This window comes from Bolinopsis microptera, chromosome 2, assembly GCF_026151205.1.
Source record: "Bolinopsis microptera isolate Bmic1 chromosome 2, MBARI_Bmic_1.0, whole genome shotgun sequence".
NCBI classification, from domain to species: Eukaryota; Metazoa; Ctenophora; class Tentaculata; order Lobata; family Bolinopsidae; genus Bolinopsis; species Bolinopsis microptera.
The window spans coordinates 20,859,710-20,875,490 of NC_087073.1; the positions used below are offsets into that span (position 1 = coordinate 20,859,710).

The window sequence follows — 15,781 nt, forward strand, 5'->3', positions numbered from 1 at the left end:
TGAGGCTAGTTGAGACCTTTGAAAGTTGTCCTCTGTACTTGTTTCACTGGCCGACGCTTTTTAGCATTTATACATTTTGGCCCAATTTATATGTTCGATTTGCTGTACATTTGTATATTTGCTATTTTTTAAAACTTTCAAATCAAATCATTTATAATGGCATTTATAATGGCATGAAAGATAATTTGGGGCAATGTGGTGTCATTTCTGCAAGTTCAAACTCTGGATATTTGTAGCTCTCGCGAGTTTATTATATAGGGCTTATCCCCGAACTTCATTTCAGATAAAGCCGATACCCTCTGCTGCTAATATTGAATCTAACGATGCTGTGTACGCTTACGATGAAGTTGATAGTGAGGTGGTCAGATGTTACCAGGTTTGTTTACTCATTAACGGAGAACAATATTTCAATTACAATCAACCTTTACATTAATAAATAAATAATTTATTTAACAGTACTATATATTTAATAGATCTTGATACGGTGGGGAACAGATGATTGTGATTCGCCTCCCCAACAATATCAAGATCTGTTATCTGAAACATACTGTCGAAATTAATTCTGTATATTAACTACTGCACTACTGTATATTATCCTCTTTTTACATATCATTGTGAAGCACATCTCCACTCAACTATCATTCTCGCAGGAGTTCTCTCTAGCTAATATTATACATCATGCGCTCAAGGAGCAGGAATCTAGCGAACAGAGTGCCAGGATGAATGCTATGGAGAATGCCACTAGGAACGCAGGTAAGTCTCTAGGTTGTTTATTTCAGGGTAGGACTCTATAAGATCATAGTGGGTAATCTTTATAAGTAGGCTAGAGTATGAGATACTGAGTAGAGGCTAGAGTATGAGATACTGAGTTGAGGCTAGAGTATGAGATACTGAGTAGAGGCTAGAGTATGAGATACTGAGTAGAGGCCCTAGTATGAGATACTGAGTAGAGGCTAGAGTATGAGATACTGAGTAGAGGCTAGAGTATGAGATACTGAGTAGAGGCTAGAGTATGAGATACTGAGTAGAGAGTATGAGATACTGAGTAGAGGCTAGAGTATGAGATACTGAGTAGAGGGCAGAGGCTAGAGTATGAGATACTGAGTAGAGGCTAGAGTATGAGATACTGAGTAGAGGCTAGAGTATGAGATACTGAGTAGAGGCTAGAGTATGAGATACTGAGTAGAGAGTATGAGATACTGAGTAGAGGCTAGAGTATAAGATACTGAGTAGAGAGTATGAGATACTGAGTAGAGGCTAGAGTATGAGATACTGAGTAGAGGCTAGAGTATGAGATACTGAGTAGAGGCTAGAGTATGAGATACTGAGTAGAGGCTAGAGTATGAGATACTGAGTAGAGGCTAGAGTATGAGATACTGAGTAGAGGCTAGAGTATGAGATACTGAGTAGAGGCTAGAGTATGAGATACTGAGTAGAGGCTAGAGTATGAGATACTGAGTAGAGGCTAGAGTATGAGATACTGAGTAGAGGCTAGAGTATGAGATACTGAGTAGAGGGCAGAGGCTAGAGTATGAGATACTGAGTAGAGGCTAGAGTATGAGATACTGAGTAGAGGCTAGAGTATGAGATACTGAGTAGAGGCTAGAGTATGAGATACTGAGTAGAGGCTAGAGTATGAGATACTGAGTAGAGGCTAGAGTATGAGATACTGAGTAGAAGCTAGAGTATGAGATACATCATACAGGGATTAAAATAAGATGTTGAAATGACTGTCCCCCCAGGTGAGATGATAGACAAGCTACAGCTGCAGTACAACAGAACAAGACAGGCGGTCATCACCAGGGAACTGATCGAGATTATATCCGGAGCAAACGCCCTCGAATAGATTTCATATCGGAACTGCAAACTGTGCTTCCAGTCGGACAATGTCCTTACTGTCTCCTAGTTACATCTTGGTGACAGTTAGTTTGGACCGAGCATTTGTTGTTGGTAGTCGGGTCCACTGCTATTTTTCTAATTTATGAAACCATTTTAAGTGTAAACTGTAATTATTGAATATGAAGTTCCTAAAAAACCTTTCTTCTTCTTTAGTTCGGGGAATGGACTGCGTCTCAGTAAATTTGTGTTTGATGTAATGAAAAATCCAGTCGTTTCAGGACAAACGTAATTCGAATGGCCAAAGACAATTCAATAAAATTTAGCTCTATCCGACTATCCAAACTATCAAATTAAAATGTAAAAATAAACCTTCATTTGAAAAATGAACACTAACATTTTTCGAGTCGAAAAATTCCTCGAACCAGTGGTGGTACTAACTACTAAGTCATACCAGAAAAAAATTATTTCAATTGGGATCTCAGTGACTGAGCTATAAAGGCCAACGTATGGGTACTGACTTTTGGCCCACCCTGTACTTTCGAAGGCACTCATTTTCGAGGGTTTCTTTATACGGCTTTGCAGTTTGCATGCACCCCTTGACCCTTCCCAGTCCCGCTAATAGTACGGTCAGGCAGCGTATATTCAAGGCATAATTTTTTGTAAAATTTTGTGTCCTAAAATAATCGCGAAAGTTCATCCAATAAATTAACGATTAATAATAATTAATAATGCTATTTTGGAAATGTTGCCGGAGGTCTGGGCCTTCCTGACATCAGCAGAAATACCTGAATTTAGGCCAACATTTGTTTGATTTAAAAAATTGCCGACGTAATATGCTCCCCAATACAAGTACAAGTACTGTGTTTTTAAACAGGACAATATCAGCGAGTGACACGCTGCGCTTCCAATTTAAAATTTGAAAAGTATTTAATAAAAAAACGAACTGCACTAGAGTCTGCGTGAACCGTTTACATCTTTCATCTATCGGAGTTAACCTAATCAGAAAACTAAGGAACAAAGCTAACCCCAGCTGGTTACACTGCTCACCTATTTAGGTAACTCTACAACAAATCGAATTTCGGTTTGACGAGACTTTGAGATAACTGCTCGTTCATGCTACACGTGGTAGCCTGAAGTGACACGTCATTGAACGCTGTACTGACCTTTAACCTGGCACTGTCACCAACCCTCCATGTCCTGATAATTATTGATACACGTTGACTTATCTTATCCATTATCACAGGCGCGAAAAGAGTTATACAACGTGTAATATGTAATATGTATCTTTATCATTATTGATTATATTTATTATTATTAAAAGAGAAACGCTCCTGATAATGGCAAAAAGTTTAAATAAAAAATACTTTGCATTACAATCCGACCCTAACTTCATACGAAGGTCTACAACCCCAGGGATATAAGTGAGAACCCACAAAATGAGCAAATCATTAAAACAATCTCTCAAAGCACGCTTAATATGTATAGTAAGAAACTCAATTAAAAATGGTTTACATCAAAAAAAATTGTGTGAAAACTTTTACATCAAACTTTCTTCAAAACTTCGGCCCCGGTTCAGAAAGTTTCCCCAAACCGGGGCCAAGGAATCGCTAAGTTCTAAAGCCAAACCGATCAGTCCAGAAATACACAAAGTTGACGCAACGCAGCTACTTGAATGAGAAGACTTATGCCTTCTTAGCTTTAGCAGCCAAGGACTCGTACTTCGAGTGAGAAGAATGCCACATGAGAAAGGGAATGAGAAGGACAGGGGTGCACAGACCAACAAATATCAGCCAGTCAACCTGAAGTGAAAACAGTTAATTCATTATAATAATATGTTAAATAGAGTGGACATGTTGAACCGACTCGTAGTTAATACTTGCAGCGCGCGGCTCGGTTACGATGACTTAATTGATAATTAACACGTATCAAGACGCGCGAAGACAGTCAAATTGGCTCTACATGATAAAATGTTTCCGCGCGCGCGGTCAAGTTATTGTAAACGTCAGCTTAGTCGACGTCATGTACAAGGGGACGACATACAACGGCGCTCACCAGATGAGGACTGTGTTTTCTGTTGTACTCAGTGGTGGAGAGGATGGGGTTGTTGTCCAGGAAGCTTGAGAAGGTAACCTGGATAAATTAGGATAATTAAAGGACTTATAAAACCGCCCAAACTAAGAATATGTCTTAATTTCAAGCCGTTACTCGTCGTGGCAATTTAATTACTATTAAAATGGACTATTAAAGAGATACTGTACTATTAAAGAAACTGACCAGTTCGTCACCAGAAGGGTTCTTGTACTTGATAACAGCAGGCACGAAGTTGTGCATACCAGAGGTCAGGGGTTTCAGAACCACAGCATGACTCACGTTAGACCCGGCTGGGATAGAGTCGAATGTGGCGCTCAAAGCTCCACTGACTACCTCAAACTCTCCTGCTGGAAACCCTGCTGTATCGTCAACCTGAGGTTATTAGGGTATCACAACTTAACATTGTCTTTACATTTATCTCTTATTTTAGGCAGTTCATACCAAAAGTTCGTAATATCCAGTTCTAATAATGCATAAACTTACGACGACATCATTAGCAACTTCAGTTCCGATATTGTGAATGACGTAGTGCATTGTGAGGTGTTTGTCCTCAGCAATAACATCATTCAGGAAGTCCTTGGACGCAAGAAGAATAGGATTCTCTTGGGCTGCAACAGCAGCAAACAAGATGACGAAAAGGATAGACATTCTAGAAGGAATTTTGTTAGAGTCATTTTATTATTATCATTATGTTACTGCAAATTGAAAAGGGTAATATCTAAGCAACAATTTATTTCAAGAACTATTTCAGAATATTTGTTAAGATTTTAGGAATAGTTTCTCTCCGATTTATCATTAAATTAGGGGAACTTCAATTAAATCAGCGACATATCGGTATTTTATGAAATAACTATTTACATGCTTGTAAGTAATGCAATTATAACAGTAAAATATCATCCAGATAAATGAAAACATGCGAATTCGGTTAATAAAATTACAAAATAGTTTAGAGCTCATATTTAAACATGAGTTTTAAATTCGCATTTAGAAACGCAATGCTTTACATGATATACCCTATAGGTAAATTTTTACAAAAATATTTATTTAATTGCGACAGCACAAGTATATCAAAGTTGATTCTTATGAACTGCAAATTTTAAAGGATTCAGAGATATTTCTGTAAAAATTTGGGTGAAAATAAAATATTATTCTTTAAAATGGATCATCTCTACACGTGATGCCCATATAAGGAGCGCCATAGTTCATGTCATGAACTATCTGGTGAATAAATTTATGGATAACATCATGCTTTATTTACATGCTTCTACCAAACCATCTGACTGTTCTTTAATATAATATTAAATTTATCGTAAAAAACAAAAAGCTATTAAATTTAAATACCTTCTATATTGAATTATCATGAGACGAATTTAAGAATGAGTCAAATAATTTAATAAGCATTTAAATTTAGTTTTAGATTAACTTAAAACTGTAGCACAAACACAAATTAAAATTATATAACGAAACAAATGAGTATCTCCAAAATTCTCAGAAATAACAGCTCATAATTTTTAGAAATGCAACTAGCCACTCAAAACGTGATAACAACGGGATATTTGATCTATTATTCATGTAAAAGTTTAAGCAGGAAGAATCTTGGTTGGAGGTTTGGGAAGGCTGTACATGTACACAGCACCCAACACTAGAGCCGTACCTACCGAGAACTGCAGTGTGATGACAAATCCCCACAGAAAGACACTAACCACACAGGAAACAATAATAGCAAGGGATGTGGCGAAACCTTTGAGGATGTTGTCAGCGTACTTAACTACCACAGCCACTAACAGACCACCAAACGCCTGCATCAGAACCACCCACCACACCCACCCATTGTAGCCAAACAAGAAGCCCTTCTCGCTGACAGTTTCACCATCATTCCAGTACACTCCAAACAAACCCACAATTACACCATACCCCGCCAGATGAATGTTTCTCATCCACAAAGAGATATCAGATCCTTTGAGAAGTTTCTCGAAGTAAACACCAGCAAATCCTGACGAGCAGCATGACAGGAGAACGGCCACCAGTCCAAGAATGGGATTTTGTTCCACATCTGATGTTTTGGTACTCTTCGTGTCATTCTGACTGAGCTGCACAATTGCAACACCAGCAAACAGCAGACATAAAGCCACCCACTGGGTCCTGATCAGCTCCTTCCGCAGCAGGAACACAGAGAAGATAGCAGTGGTCATGATCTTTAGCTGATAGGTAACCTGGGAACACAGCTGCCTCAAGATTACTAATCGCAACGTACTGGAGATTATTCTGAATTACATATAGGATAGCAGGTACAGATATCTTCACTGCATCTTTCCACTGTATCACAGTATAATAATGAACATGCTCAATAAGCCCACTCACAGATCCCTTCTCCTTGAATATAACAGCAAAGCAAGCCAGCATTTTGCCGAGTTCAGCTAGCACTACAGCAGTTGTGGCCAGGTACATATCACCAGGCAGGGTCCGGGTGTATCTAATACTCAGAATGAGACAAGCATTTTGGAATGTCAGCACTACCAGACTGAGATATTTTAGGTTTACACCTCCTTCTGCTCCACCCATTGCTCTCCTAATGAAATGTTAAATTGTTTATCTCAGGAATTGCAAATTACTTAAAAGTAATAAATGTTAAATTGTTTATCTCAGGAATTGCAACTTACTTAAAATAATGAAATGTTAAATTGTTTATCTCAGGAATTGCAAATTACTTAAAAGTAATAAATGATATAATGTAAAGATGCGCATGCATGTATCAAAGTTTAAATGTTCAAGAGATAATCTTAGAGATTCAACAAAATGCGGAGAAAGACACTGTGAAGGTAGCAGTTTGGTTTCCTCATGGGACTTTACACATAGATAGGTGGGCCCTTACATTAACGAGGAAGGTAATGACTCTGGCACAAGACGGAAACATGTAATAGTGTAGAAGCAGGTGTTACAATAATCTTGTAAAACACTCGGTACCGTGTGGTGTAATATATAACAAGACATAGAAATTAAATTTTGATTATTTTTCTGTAAAATAATAGTACTTGACTTGATATTGATAGTAAATGATTAATGAAGGATAGAATTAAAAAACTTGTTTCACTGGTGAAGTCAGGAGTAATAGAGATGATTTGCGTTGGAGGGTTGCAGGTCAAGTGGTATCAATTATAACTTAATGACTAAAGCACCCCATGTAAATTTCGAAACTTGGAGTGCCCACCGATTTTTCAACGCATTATCATAGGTATATAATATTATATATATAATATCTGCATCTGTCAGGAAGGAAATGAAGCTTTTTGAGATAAGCATCTCCTGTTTTGGCCATGTAGACAAAATATGAACATAACAGCATTATTTTGGATATGGCCCAAAAGCTTACAAATCTCGAGAACATTCAAATGTTCTCGGCCAATAAAAATGGTTTTGCAGCTCTAAATCCTGATATTATTATTATAACACAAAATGGATATTTTCGGATGAGTTTATTGCTTGATCCGGACAAAAGCGGTGGGCACTCGAAGTTTAGAAAATTGCACAGAGTTTTTTAATGTGTCAAATCAACCACATAGCCAAGGTTGACATAACTGATCAACTTTGAGATTAAATGGTTCTGCAAATCTATCAATTATGAGCAGCTAGATAAAAACTAGATGGTTTGGCGGTGAACTATATTTGAAAATATATAATGCTCTTTTTGAATCACATCTCAGTTATGGTATAAGTGTTTGGGGTGTTGTCCTCAAAGAACGGTCCAATGATAGTCTTTTTATCACATAGAAGCACTGTATAAGGATCCTTTTTGGCGACCTTGACTCATATTTAGATAAACAATCAACATGTGCACGTACTAGACCATACGGTATGCAAAAACTAGACCATAAACACTTTGAAAAGGAGCATACAAAACCCATTTTTAATAGATTAAAAATTCTCATAGCTCAAAACTTGTACAAATATCACTGCATCTTTGAATTCTCTAAGATTATCAAGTACCACTGCCCATACTCCCTTTATGAGGCTATCAACATTTCAAACCATGCAACGAGTCTAACGGTTATTCTTCTAAATAAATCAAATACCTTTTTGTTTAATGCAGCCAAGCTTTGGAACGCTGTTCAGAAAAAATTTTAACTTCAAGCAACTGCTTAGAAACGTCCATTAACTTGATAAAATTGAGAACCAAAGCACTATTAATACAAGCACAGGCAGCTGACTTAAAAGATACTTGGACTCCAAACAATTTTAAATTGCAGTAATCAAATCTAATTGCAGCGGCACACACTTACTATTACTATCATGATTGTACTGTATACAGAAAATCTCTCAAATCGATTTTGGGCGCTTTTAACCATTTGTTGTAACGTTTTTAGATACTAAATAATAACTAAATTTATAAAAAATTTTATCGGAACGAATTAATTGATATTTAATAATTTATTCGGTAGTTTTATCTGATATTGATATTGATATTGATTATATTGATATAGTTATTATTGAACGAAGCTAACTCTAGACATAGTTAATATTACTTCTTTTAACAAAGGGATTTGGAGTATAAACGACCAAGTTTGCATAAATTTCTATCCAACCAAGAACTCAGGAGGCGAAGGTGGGTGCGTAAACTGTTGGTCTGCACTCTCCGATCCTGTATCACCCTGGATTCTTCTCGACGTATCTTTGTAAAAGGTATATACCTTCTAGTCAATCTCTTGCTACTCCAAGTCCCCTAAGATATCTGATCAAAAGTTCGTGCTCGTTATACATATAATATGAAATATATTTTTGTCTGCTTTAATTGATACTAAATAAAATCGTTGTTTTCTTGAAATTGTTGTTTCTTGATGCCAGAAAAGATGATGGAAAAATAGTTCCTGCTTTTGAGCCCAAAATGTGCAGAGGCAGGCATTCCAAGAAATTATTATCATGCGTATGAACATAGCTTAGTTCAGCATTATTTTGAATATGGCCCAAAAGCTCACAAATCCCCTAATGCTAACTACAATTTCTTAGCACTGCGATTCTGGCATGGGTTTGATCAATGAGCACTCAAAGTTTAGAAATTTGAGTTACTTCGTGTCACAACTCATAACAGCCTCCATACCATATGGCCATGTTTGACTTGGCTGAAAGATCAGGTAACTTTGAAATTAAATGGTTCTAAATAAATAAATAAATAAAGTCAATTTTTACAGCACAGCAATATATATCTAAATATCAGATCCTCTGTAATCATAATGTATAAAAAAAGGAGCTTTTCTCTGTGCTGAAGGATGAATCAAGGCAGATCATGGTTCTGTTAGCAGGCCACCCTAGTTATGGACAATACATATATATAAAATAATTAAATTATAATTTTAAAATTTTGTCAAGATTGAACTAAAACATAACTCAGGGTAAAATAGACGTATTCCCTTCGTCAAATTAACTATTTACAATACTAAACTTAAACGAACTCCGGGTAAAATAAACGTAATCCCTTTGTCAAACTTGCTATTTACAATAAGTTAATAAATTAATACGGTTGAAAATTATTTCATATTCAATAACAATGTAGCATCAATATAATTGATACAAATGAGGAGCATACAGTGAGAATTGCACATAACAGGAGGACTGGAGGTATGGAGCAATAATGATTGACAGTGCACCTTTCCACTGATGTTCCTAACTTCCTGTAATAGCTTAATAGGCATGGAAATACTTTGATTGCAGGGGATAGATTGGATTCACTTATGTACTGAGATAACTTAACCGAAATAACATAACTGCCTAGATACATTGGCTAGTGTTGGGTGGGATCATGAATTTATCGTAAGAGTTATCCCCTTGGTAATTCTCATCAGTTAGCAACATATTCATAAGAGTTTCTTTGTATAACTTAGAAAATTTCTTAACGTCGTCACACTCTCTAAGGGACTTAGGTAATATGTTCCAGGCCTTAGTTCCTAGATAGTTAAACTCCTTGTGAGATCTTGATTTAGGAGTATAAAGATTGCAGTTTTCTGCCTCAAGTGATCCACCAGAAATATACGAGAATTTCCCGATAAAATGCTTTGGACATGTTTCATTGATTATACGGTACATATATGAGCTAAGATGAACCTGTCGTCTCAAATGGAGAGGAAGCCATCCCATATTTTTGTATACATTAACCGACCTCTCTCTGATGTTTACATCTAGGGCTATTTTAGCAACCTTTTTGTACATGATATCTAACTCTCCTAGTCGTTTTTTATATGTTCTTGACCAGATGGTGTCTAAGTAGTCAAAATGTGGCAACATAAGTGCATTAGCAAACATCTTCCTGAACTTAAGAGGGAGAAGTTTTTTTGATCTATACATAGCACCAATTCTTTTGGATATCTTTTTCTTAATGTTATCAATATGTTCATTAAATGTCAATCTGCTGTCAACTATAAGTCCAAGGTACTTATGGGATTTAGTTTCACAGATTACCAAAGTAAGGTCATCACAAATTTCAACAAGGATGGCATCAAGGTTAGGCTTAGAGTCAAGGATCATTAGTTTTGTTTTTTCATTATTCAGGGATAGTTTATTAGCCTGAAGCCATCTGATAACTAATTTCAACTCTTGTTTGATGTTACCATAGTTTCCTCTAGATATATTGTCAAAATATAATGCACCGTCATCAGCAAATAGATAAGGTTTAGAAAATAGGCATGCATTAGGCAGGTCATTGATAAAAATGCTGAATAGAATTGGTCCTAATATACTTCCTTGAGGCACTCCAGAGTTCAATGAATGTAAACTGCTTATCCTACTCCCAACTCTAGTTTGCTGTAATCTATCTGTGAGGAAGCTCCTAAACCAGCTCAATGCAGTATCTTTTATTCCATAATGCTTCAGCTTTTGAATGAGAATATCATGGTTGACAGTATCAAATGCCTTTCTGATGTCCAGGAAGATAATTGCAGGATGCTTGGCACTGTTCTTAGCAGTAAATATACGATCAAACAGATCTAACATGAGATAAGTTGTAGAGTGATCTTTACGGAAACCATATTGATGCTCTGAAAGTATTCCCTTTTCATCAAGATATTGAGTCAGTTGGGAGTTCACACAAAATTCGATGCACTTTCCAAGAATCGGTAAAATTGAGATTGGTCGATAATTACTAGGATTCTCAGTATCACCATCCTTATGGATTGGGGTGACTTTTGCAACCTTGCAGCTGTTTGGCATGATGCCACTGGATAAACTCAAATTTACAAGATGTGTTAATGGAGCAATAAATGCAGGTAAAATTTGTCTAAACACTCTCAATGGTATATGATCATTAGTGGATTTGCTACAAGGGATACTTGCCACATAGTCTAAGATATTGGACTCAGTTATTTCAGTAAAGCTATTCAAGCTGGTCTCGTTGTCAATCTGCTCATTTTGTAGATAAAACTATCAATTACTAGATATATATAGACTCAGAAGGTTTCGTGGGTAATATGACAGAAAAGACAATGGAAAATACCTTCTGCTTTAGAGCTCAAGATGCAGCTTTTCTCAAATGTTTAAAATATCGGCAACCGACAGCCGACAGGGTACATTAGAGGGGCTACACACATCAAAACAACGAGTTATTGAATGGACTATGCTGCAGGCCACTTTAACGACTACAAGGAGACCACCCCTGCAGATTTCGTCGATTTCAGGTGCCGACAGGACCATAAAAATTAAAAGCAAACTTAAATTTTTTCCCCTAAAATCGAGCGCTTTCTGCGCAAAAAATTGACCTCAGCAGAAAAAATTAGACATGGCTTCAAATCCAAATTTGAACCAGAGATTTTTCACTTCCTCTTGATAAACTCAATTTTCAACCCAAAATAAAGTCTTAAAGGGGGAAATTACTCAGGTCAGGATTGTAGGCAATGATTATGCCAAACCATACATTTTTGTAAATTCATTAAACTATCAATTTAGCCTAAAACACCCTATTTCGCAAAATTTTTCCGGGGGGGCTGGGCCCCCAAGCCCCCGCCAATGGGGTCTGCCCCTGGACCCCGCTGGGGGCTGGGCCCCCAGACCCCTGCCACAGTATGCAGCTTTGCTCGCCGACAGCCCCCCCTCCCAAAGAAACATCCTGGCTACGTGCCTGAGCAAAATATAGGTTTAGGGCTTTTCAGATGATTTGGCTCCTCAACAGATACCGACGTACATAACGGTCAATATGTAGTTTAGGTTTACCTGGCCCTTTAGGTTACGAATGTGCCCGAGGAGAAAAAAAAAGCAAACTTAAGAAGATTTCTCGGGAACTTAAAAGTTCACCTCAAAACGAAATCTGCACCTATGAAGGAGACTTTTTCAAATGAGTTTATAGACCAAATAGTAATATTGACTACAAAGAGTGTCTACAATTGGGCAATAAAATACAATATGACTAAAATTGGTATTTGGGATTCTGAAGCGTTGCTTAAGAGCATTTTTGGATATGAAAATAAATTCTAGATCCAATGTAAAGGGAATTGAATTGAGTTAAAACGTCCCTCATGGCAAGCCAGACGTATAAAAGCCCTAACAAGCAAAGATGAAGCAGCTGCAGACTCTGGGGTCTTGGTCTGAACTCTGTTCCCCAAGGGAACTGTAAATAAAAGCTGATCAGCCAGTGGCGTAACGTTGCCTGTTGGCGCCCCCCTGCCGAAAAGGCGCCCCCCTGTTGGCGCCCCCTCCCCTTTTGGTGCCCCTCCCTAAAATTGAACAAATTAGGTGATTTTAGAAGATACGCCGGTAAAAATCTCTAAAAAAGTGTGTATCTAGAGCAAAACGTGCAGTTTTGCTAGTACTTTAGTTTTCGAAATTGTCCCACAGTTTTCGAAATTGTCCCACATTCAAACGACGATTTGGCGCCCCCCTAAGACGGCGCCCCCCTGCACAGCGGGGTCAGCAGGGCCCTTCGTTACGCCACTGTGATCAGCCTTGATGAGCTTGTAAACATCTAAGGTATTTAGATGTTTACCAACATGCCCCAGGAGTCAGGCCTTTACCTAAAAGTAGAGGCTGCCTAAAACAAGCAATTCGATCGAATACGCTAAGGATACACTGTGTTGATAGCCACCAAGACAAAGGAGGACTACAGCCAGGTGATGTGTAACATCAGGACACGCCTGAGCATGGATGTAATGAGGAGTGTGCTAGTAGCAGTTAGAGGTGTACGTGGAAAGGCAAAGAAGGCATGGACTGCCCCTATATCCAATGTCTCCTTCAACCTGATACCTGAGGAGAAGAGCTACGAGGGATAGATGATATCTATTGCTCAGGATTTACGATTGTGCTCTGCCAATTGCATCACTTGATTTAATTTATTGTATATATACTGTTTGACATTTCTTCTAATACACTAAGGAAAACAAAATGAATAAAGTAAAGTAAAGTAAAGTAAAGTAAAGTAAAAATTATGACATAACATCATCACTATTGTCTACAAAGTATCATCGCATGGAAAAAAAGTATCATCACATGGAAAAATATACAGTAACTATTTCTCCATCGAATTTAAAAGTAATAATTTATCAAATTAACCCATGAATAACTCCCGTAATTCTGGTTAGAAATTTTATGGACGATCTAATTCATTATAGATTTTAGAGATGCAAAGCGTATAAATACTGAATACGGGTTGTAGATATTTCAAAAAACTATACGAATTAAATTTAAATTCACACAGAACGTTTGTGAAATTATGTGGATCAAAATAACCTTATATATAGAAAACCTTCGGTTAACTTATTGGCAGAAACATTTTGCATTTGAAATTTCACCATTGGCCAATAAATCTAGACTCTATATTTAAAAAATTTGTTCTCGCACCTTTGTTCGGTAAATTTGTAATTTTGGATTAAATAATAGAAAAACTTGACTCACGATGTCAATCCTTCGCATTTCGCCGATTTACTTGGGGACCTCAGGTTAACGGGTGATACTCGTAAAATATGTAAACCTACAAGACCTCAGGCTATTATGTTCATAAAAATCAAATTTTACAATCTAACCCAGCGCGCGGCTCCTGTAGCGTATACGTCACTTTTCTCCAATTGTTAGTTAGCTTGCACGTGCTTTTTCCGGGGCTACAATTGGTTTTGCTCTAACCAGAGCCCTCTCGCTTGCAGTAGCGCGCGACCGCCGTAGGCGGCAAAAGAGCCTATCTACTTGTGAAACAAGCGCGTCACGCAGTACGCGTAGACACATGGATATGTGAACAATTGGTTCTTAACGATCACGTGAATGCTGGTCACGCGCACACCAACTTCCAATGAGCATTCGCATTTTTTTCAGTGCGATGGAGGTTTTATTTCACTCAGCCCGAATAGAGATTCGGCGGAATGACAGGCTGAGTGCGGCCCAGTAATTATGTCCCCGTTACGGTATTTTTTCGGTATAGTTACGACAAAACTCTGACGAAGCCAAATGAATAAGGTTTTTCGAATTGGTTGGTGGTAAGTGGTTTAGTTTTATCATGGCCCCCTACATATGCAATATGATCCCTTGTAGCGCGATGCACTACTGGGCCGCGCCGCGCATCTTCTCGCAACCATATGCAGATCGGCGAGATGCGAAGGATTGACATTGTGAAGTAATTCGATCCTCCTCCGTAATAAAATCATTTTTTCCATCAATTTTTTTCTTGAAAAAAAGTATAAGATGGTTAGGAGGCCAGAGCTTTGCCGCTCTGGCCTTTAGGTTTCCAATTTCGCACAACCTTGCGGCTTGATAGTATTAAGTGCAGTCCGCAGATTTGTGATTTGGTCCACAAAAATGTATTATTTTGCGAATAGGAAATTATAGCGGATGAATTTGAATTCTATGGTAATTAATTTGAATAACAAGCACGAAGTGCGCGGCTCCCCCTTATCGTTGAAGACGATACAGGGTGAATACTATAGTGAAGTGAATACTATAGTGAAGCGACCGTGGGGGTCACCACGTGATACAAACAACATATTATTACTAACATATCGTTTTGTTGTAAGTGCTTAGTGCAACCATCGAGCTTGGCTCCCGATAATGACATTAGTAATCCGTTATATTGTTGAACAAATTATGTTGGTGTAGCGTGATGCACTACTGGGCTGCGCCGCGCATCTTCTCGCAACCGTATGCAAATCGGCGAGATGCGAAGGATTGGTATCGTGAATCAAATTTTGATGCTGATATCATGTTGAACATGATTTTCGAGTGATTGATTTGTTATACGAAATGCCCAAAAAACCTTACCACCTGCTGGGCTCGCTAGAGGTGATAGATTTTCAACAGCACGTTTGTGGCCTCGCGCGTCACATCAAGTTCACCTTTCGCACGCTGCATTTAGCCTAGTTTTAAATTAGCCTAATTTTAAATTTACGAGACGGAAATCTTGTTGAAAACCGGAAGGTTCTATCTATTTTACTTTTGAATATAGATATTCTCAGAACAACAGTGATTTCTCTCCGTGGAGACAGAGGTGCGAGAAAAAACATTGTTGATATAAACAGTTGCAGTCTAGATCTTAACTTGGAGCCACAAGGCCAAGGGTAATTTTTAATTGTTAAGGGAATTTTTTGAATTCCTAAAGGGTTGATTTTATATAGGGTCATTGCTATATTATTATGTGTATATAAAGCAAAGATAAAAAATTATGTGTATATTGTTTGAATAATTTTATAATATAAAAAAAATATAGATATAGACCCCAGCCGGTAGGGTTTGCTGGGTGGACCATAAATGTTATTATGAGTTACATTGTCATTACATTAAGTAAAACAAAATTTGGCCTCTGGTGCCATTCCTCCTGTAGTGGTAAATAAAAGGGGGACGAATGACCCTTTCTACGATGAACTTAGTTTGGCTGAATTTAGTTTGGCTGAACTTAGTT

General features: G+C 37.7%; 3 protein-coding genes across 4 annotated transcripts in view; 1 reads left to right on the forward strand and 2 right to left on the reverse strand.

Moving 5' to 3' along the window:
• The window catches only part of LOC134811740 (rab GDP dissociation inhibitor alpha-like), a 77,049-nt gene that overhangs the window by 28,421 nt on the left and 32,847 nt on the right, over positions 1-15,781 (forward strand). The window contains exons 5-7 of one of the 2 annotated variants that reach the window (XM_063818785.1): positions 284-376; positions 651-753; positions 1,743-1,987. The exons of the other annotated variant lie outside the window; for it this stretch is intronic. Of the exons in view, the coding sequence (XP_063674855.1) occupies positions 284-376; positions 651-753; positions 1,743-1,846 (300 nt within the window). The 3' untranslated portion in view covers positions 1,847-1,987. Of the gene's footprint in view, positions 1-283; positions 377-650; positions 754-1,742; positions 1,988-15,781 lie in introns of those variants that run through there. 2 annotated transcript variants of the gene reach the window in all.
• Positions 3,175-15,781, reverse strand: part of LOC134811747 (translocon-associated protein subunit beta-like) — a 73,534-nt gene continuing 60,927 nt past the window's right edge. The window contains exons 2-5 of the mRNA XM_063818791.1: positions 4,414-4,579; positions 4,114-4,302; positions 3,892-3,969; positions 3,175-3,638 (exon numbers count right to left, since the gene is read on the reverse strand). Coding sequence (XP_063674861.1) covers positions 3,522-3,638; positions 3,892-3,969; positions 4,114-4,302; positions 4,414-4,578 — 549 coding nt within the window. The 5' untranslated portion in view covers position 4,579 and the 3' untranslated portion in view covers positions 3,175-3,521. The remainder of the gene's footprint in view (positions 3,639-3,891; positions 3,970-4,113; positions 4,303-4,413; positions 4,580-15,781) is intronic.
• LOC134811317 (UDP-galactose translocator-like) lies at positions 4,774-6,505 on the reverse strand. The gene is given in 2 exon segments (XM_063818092.1): positions 4,774-6,146; positions 6,148-6,505. Coding segments are annotated over 2 exon segments (981 nt in total). The 5' UTR covers positions 6,493-6,505; the 3' UTR covers positions 4,774-5,510.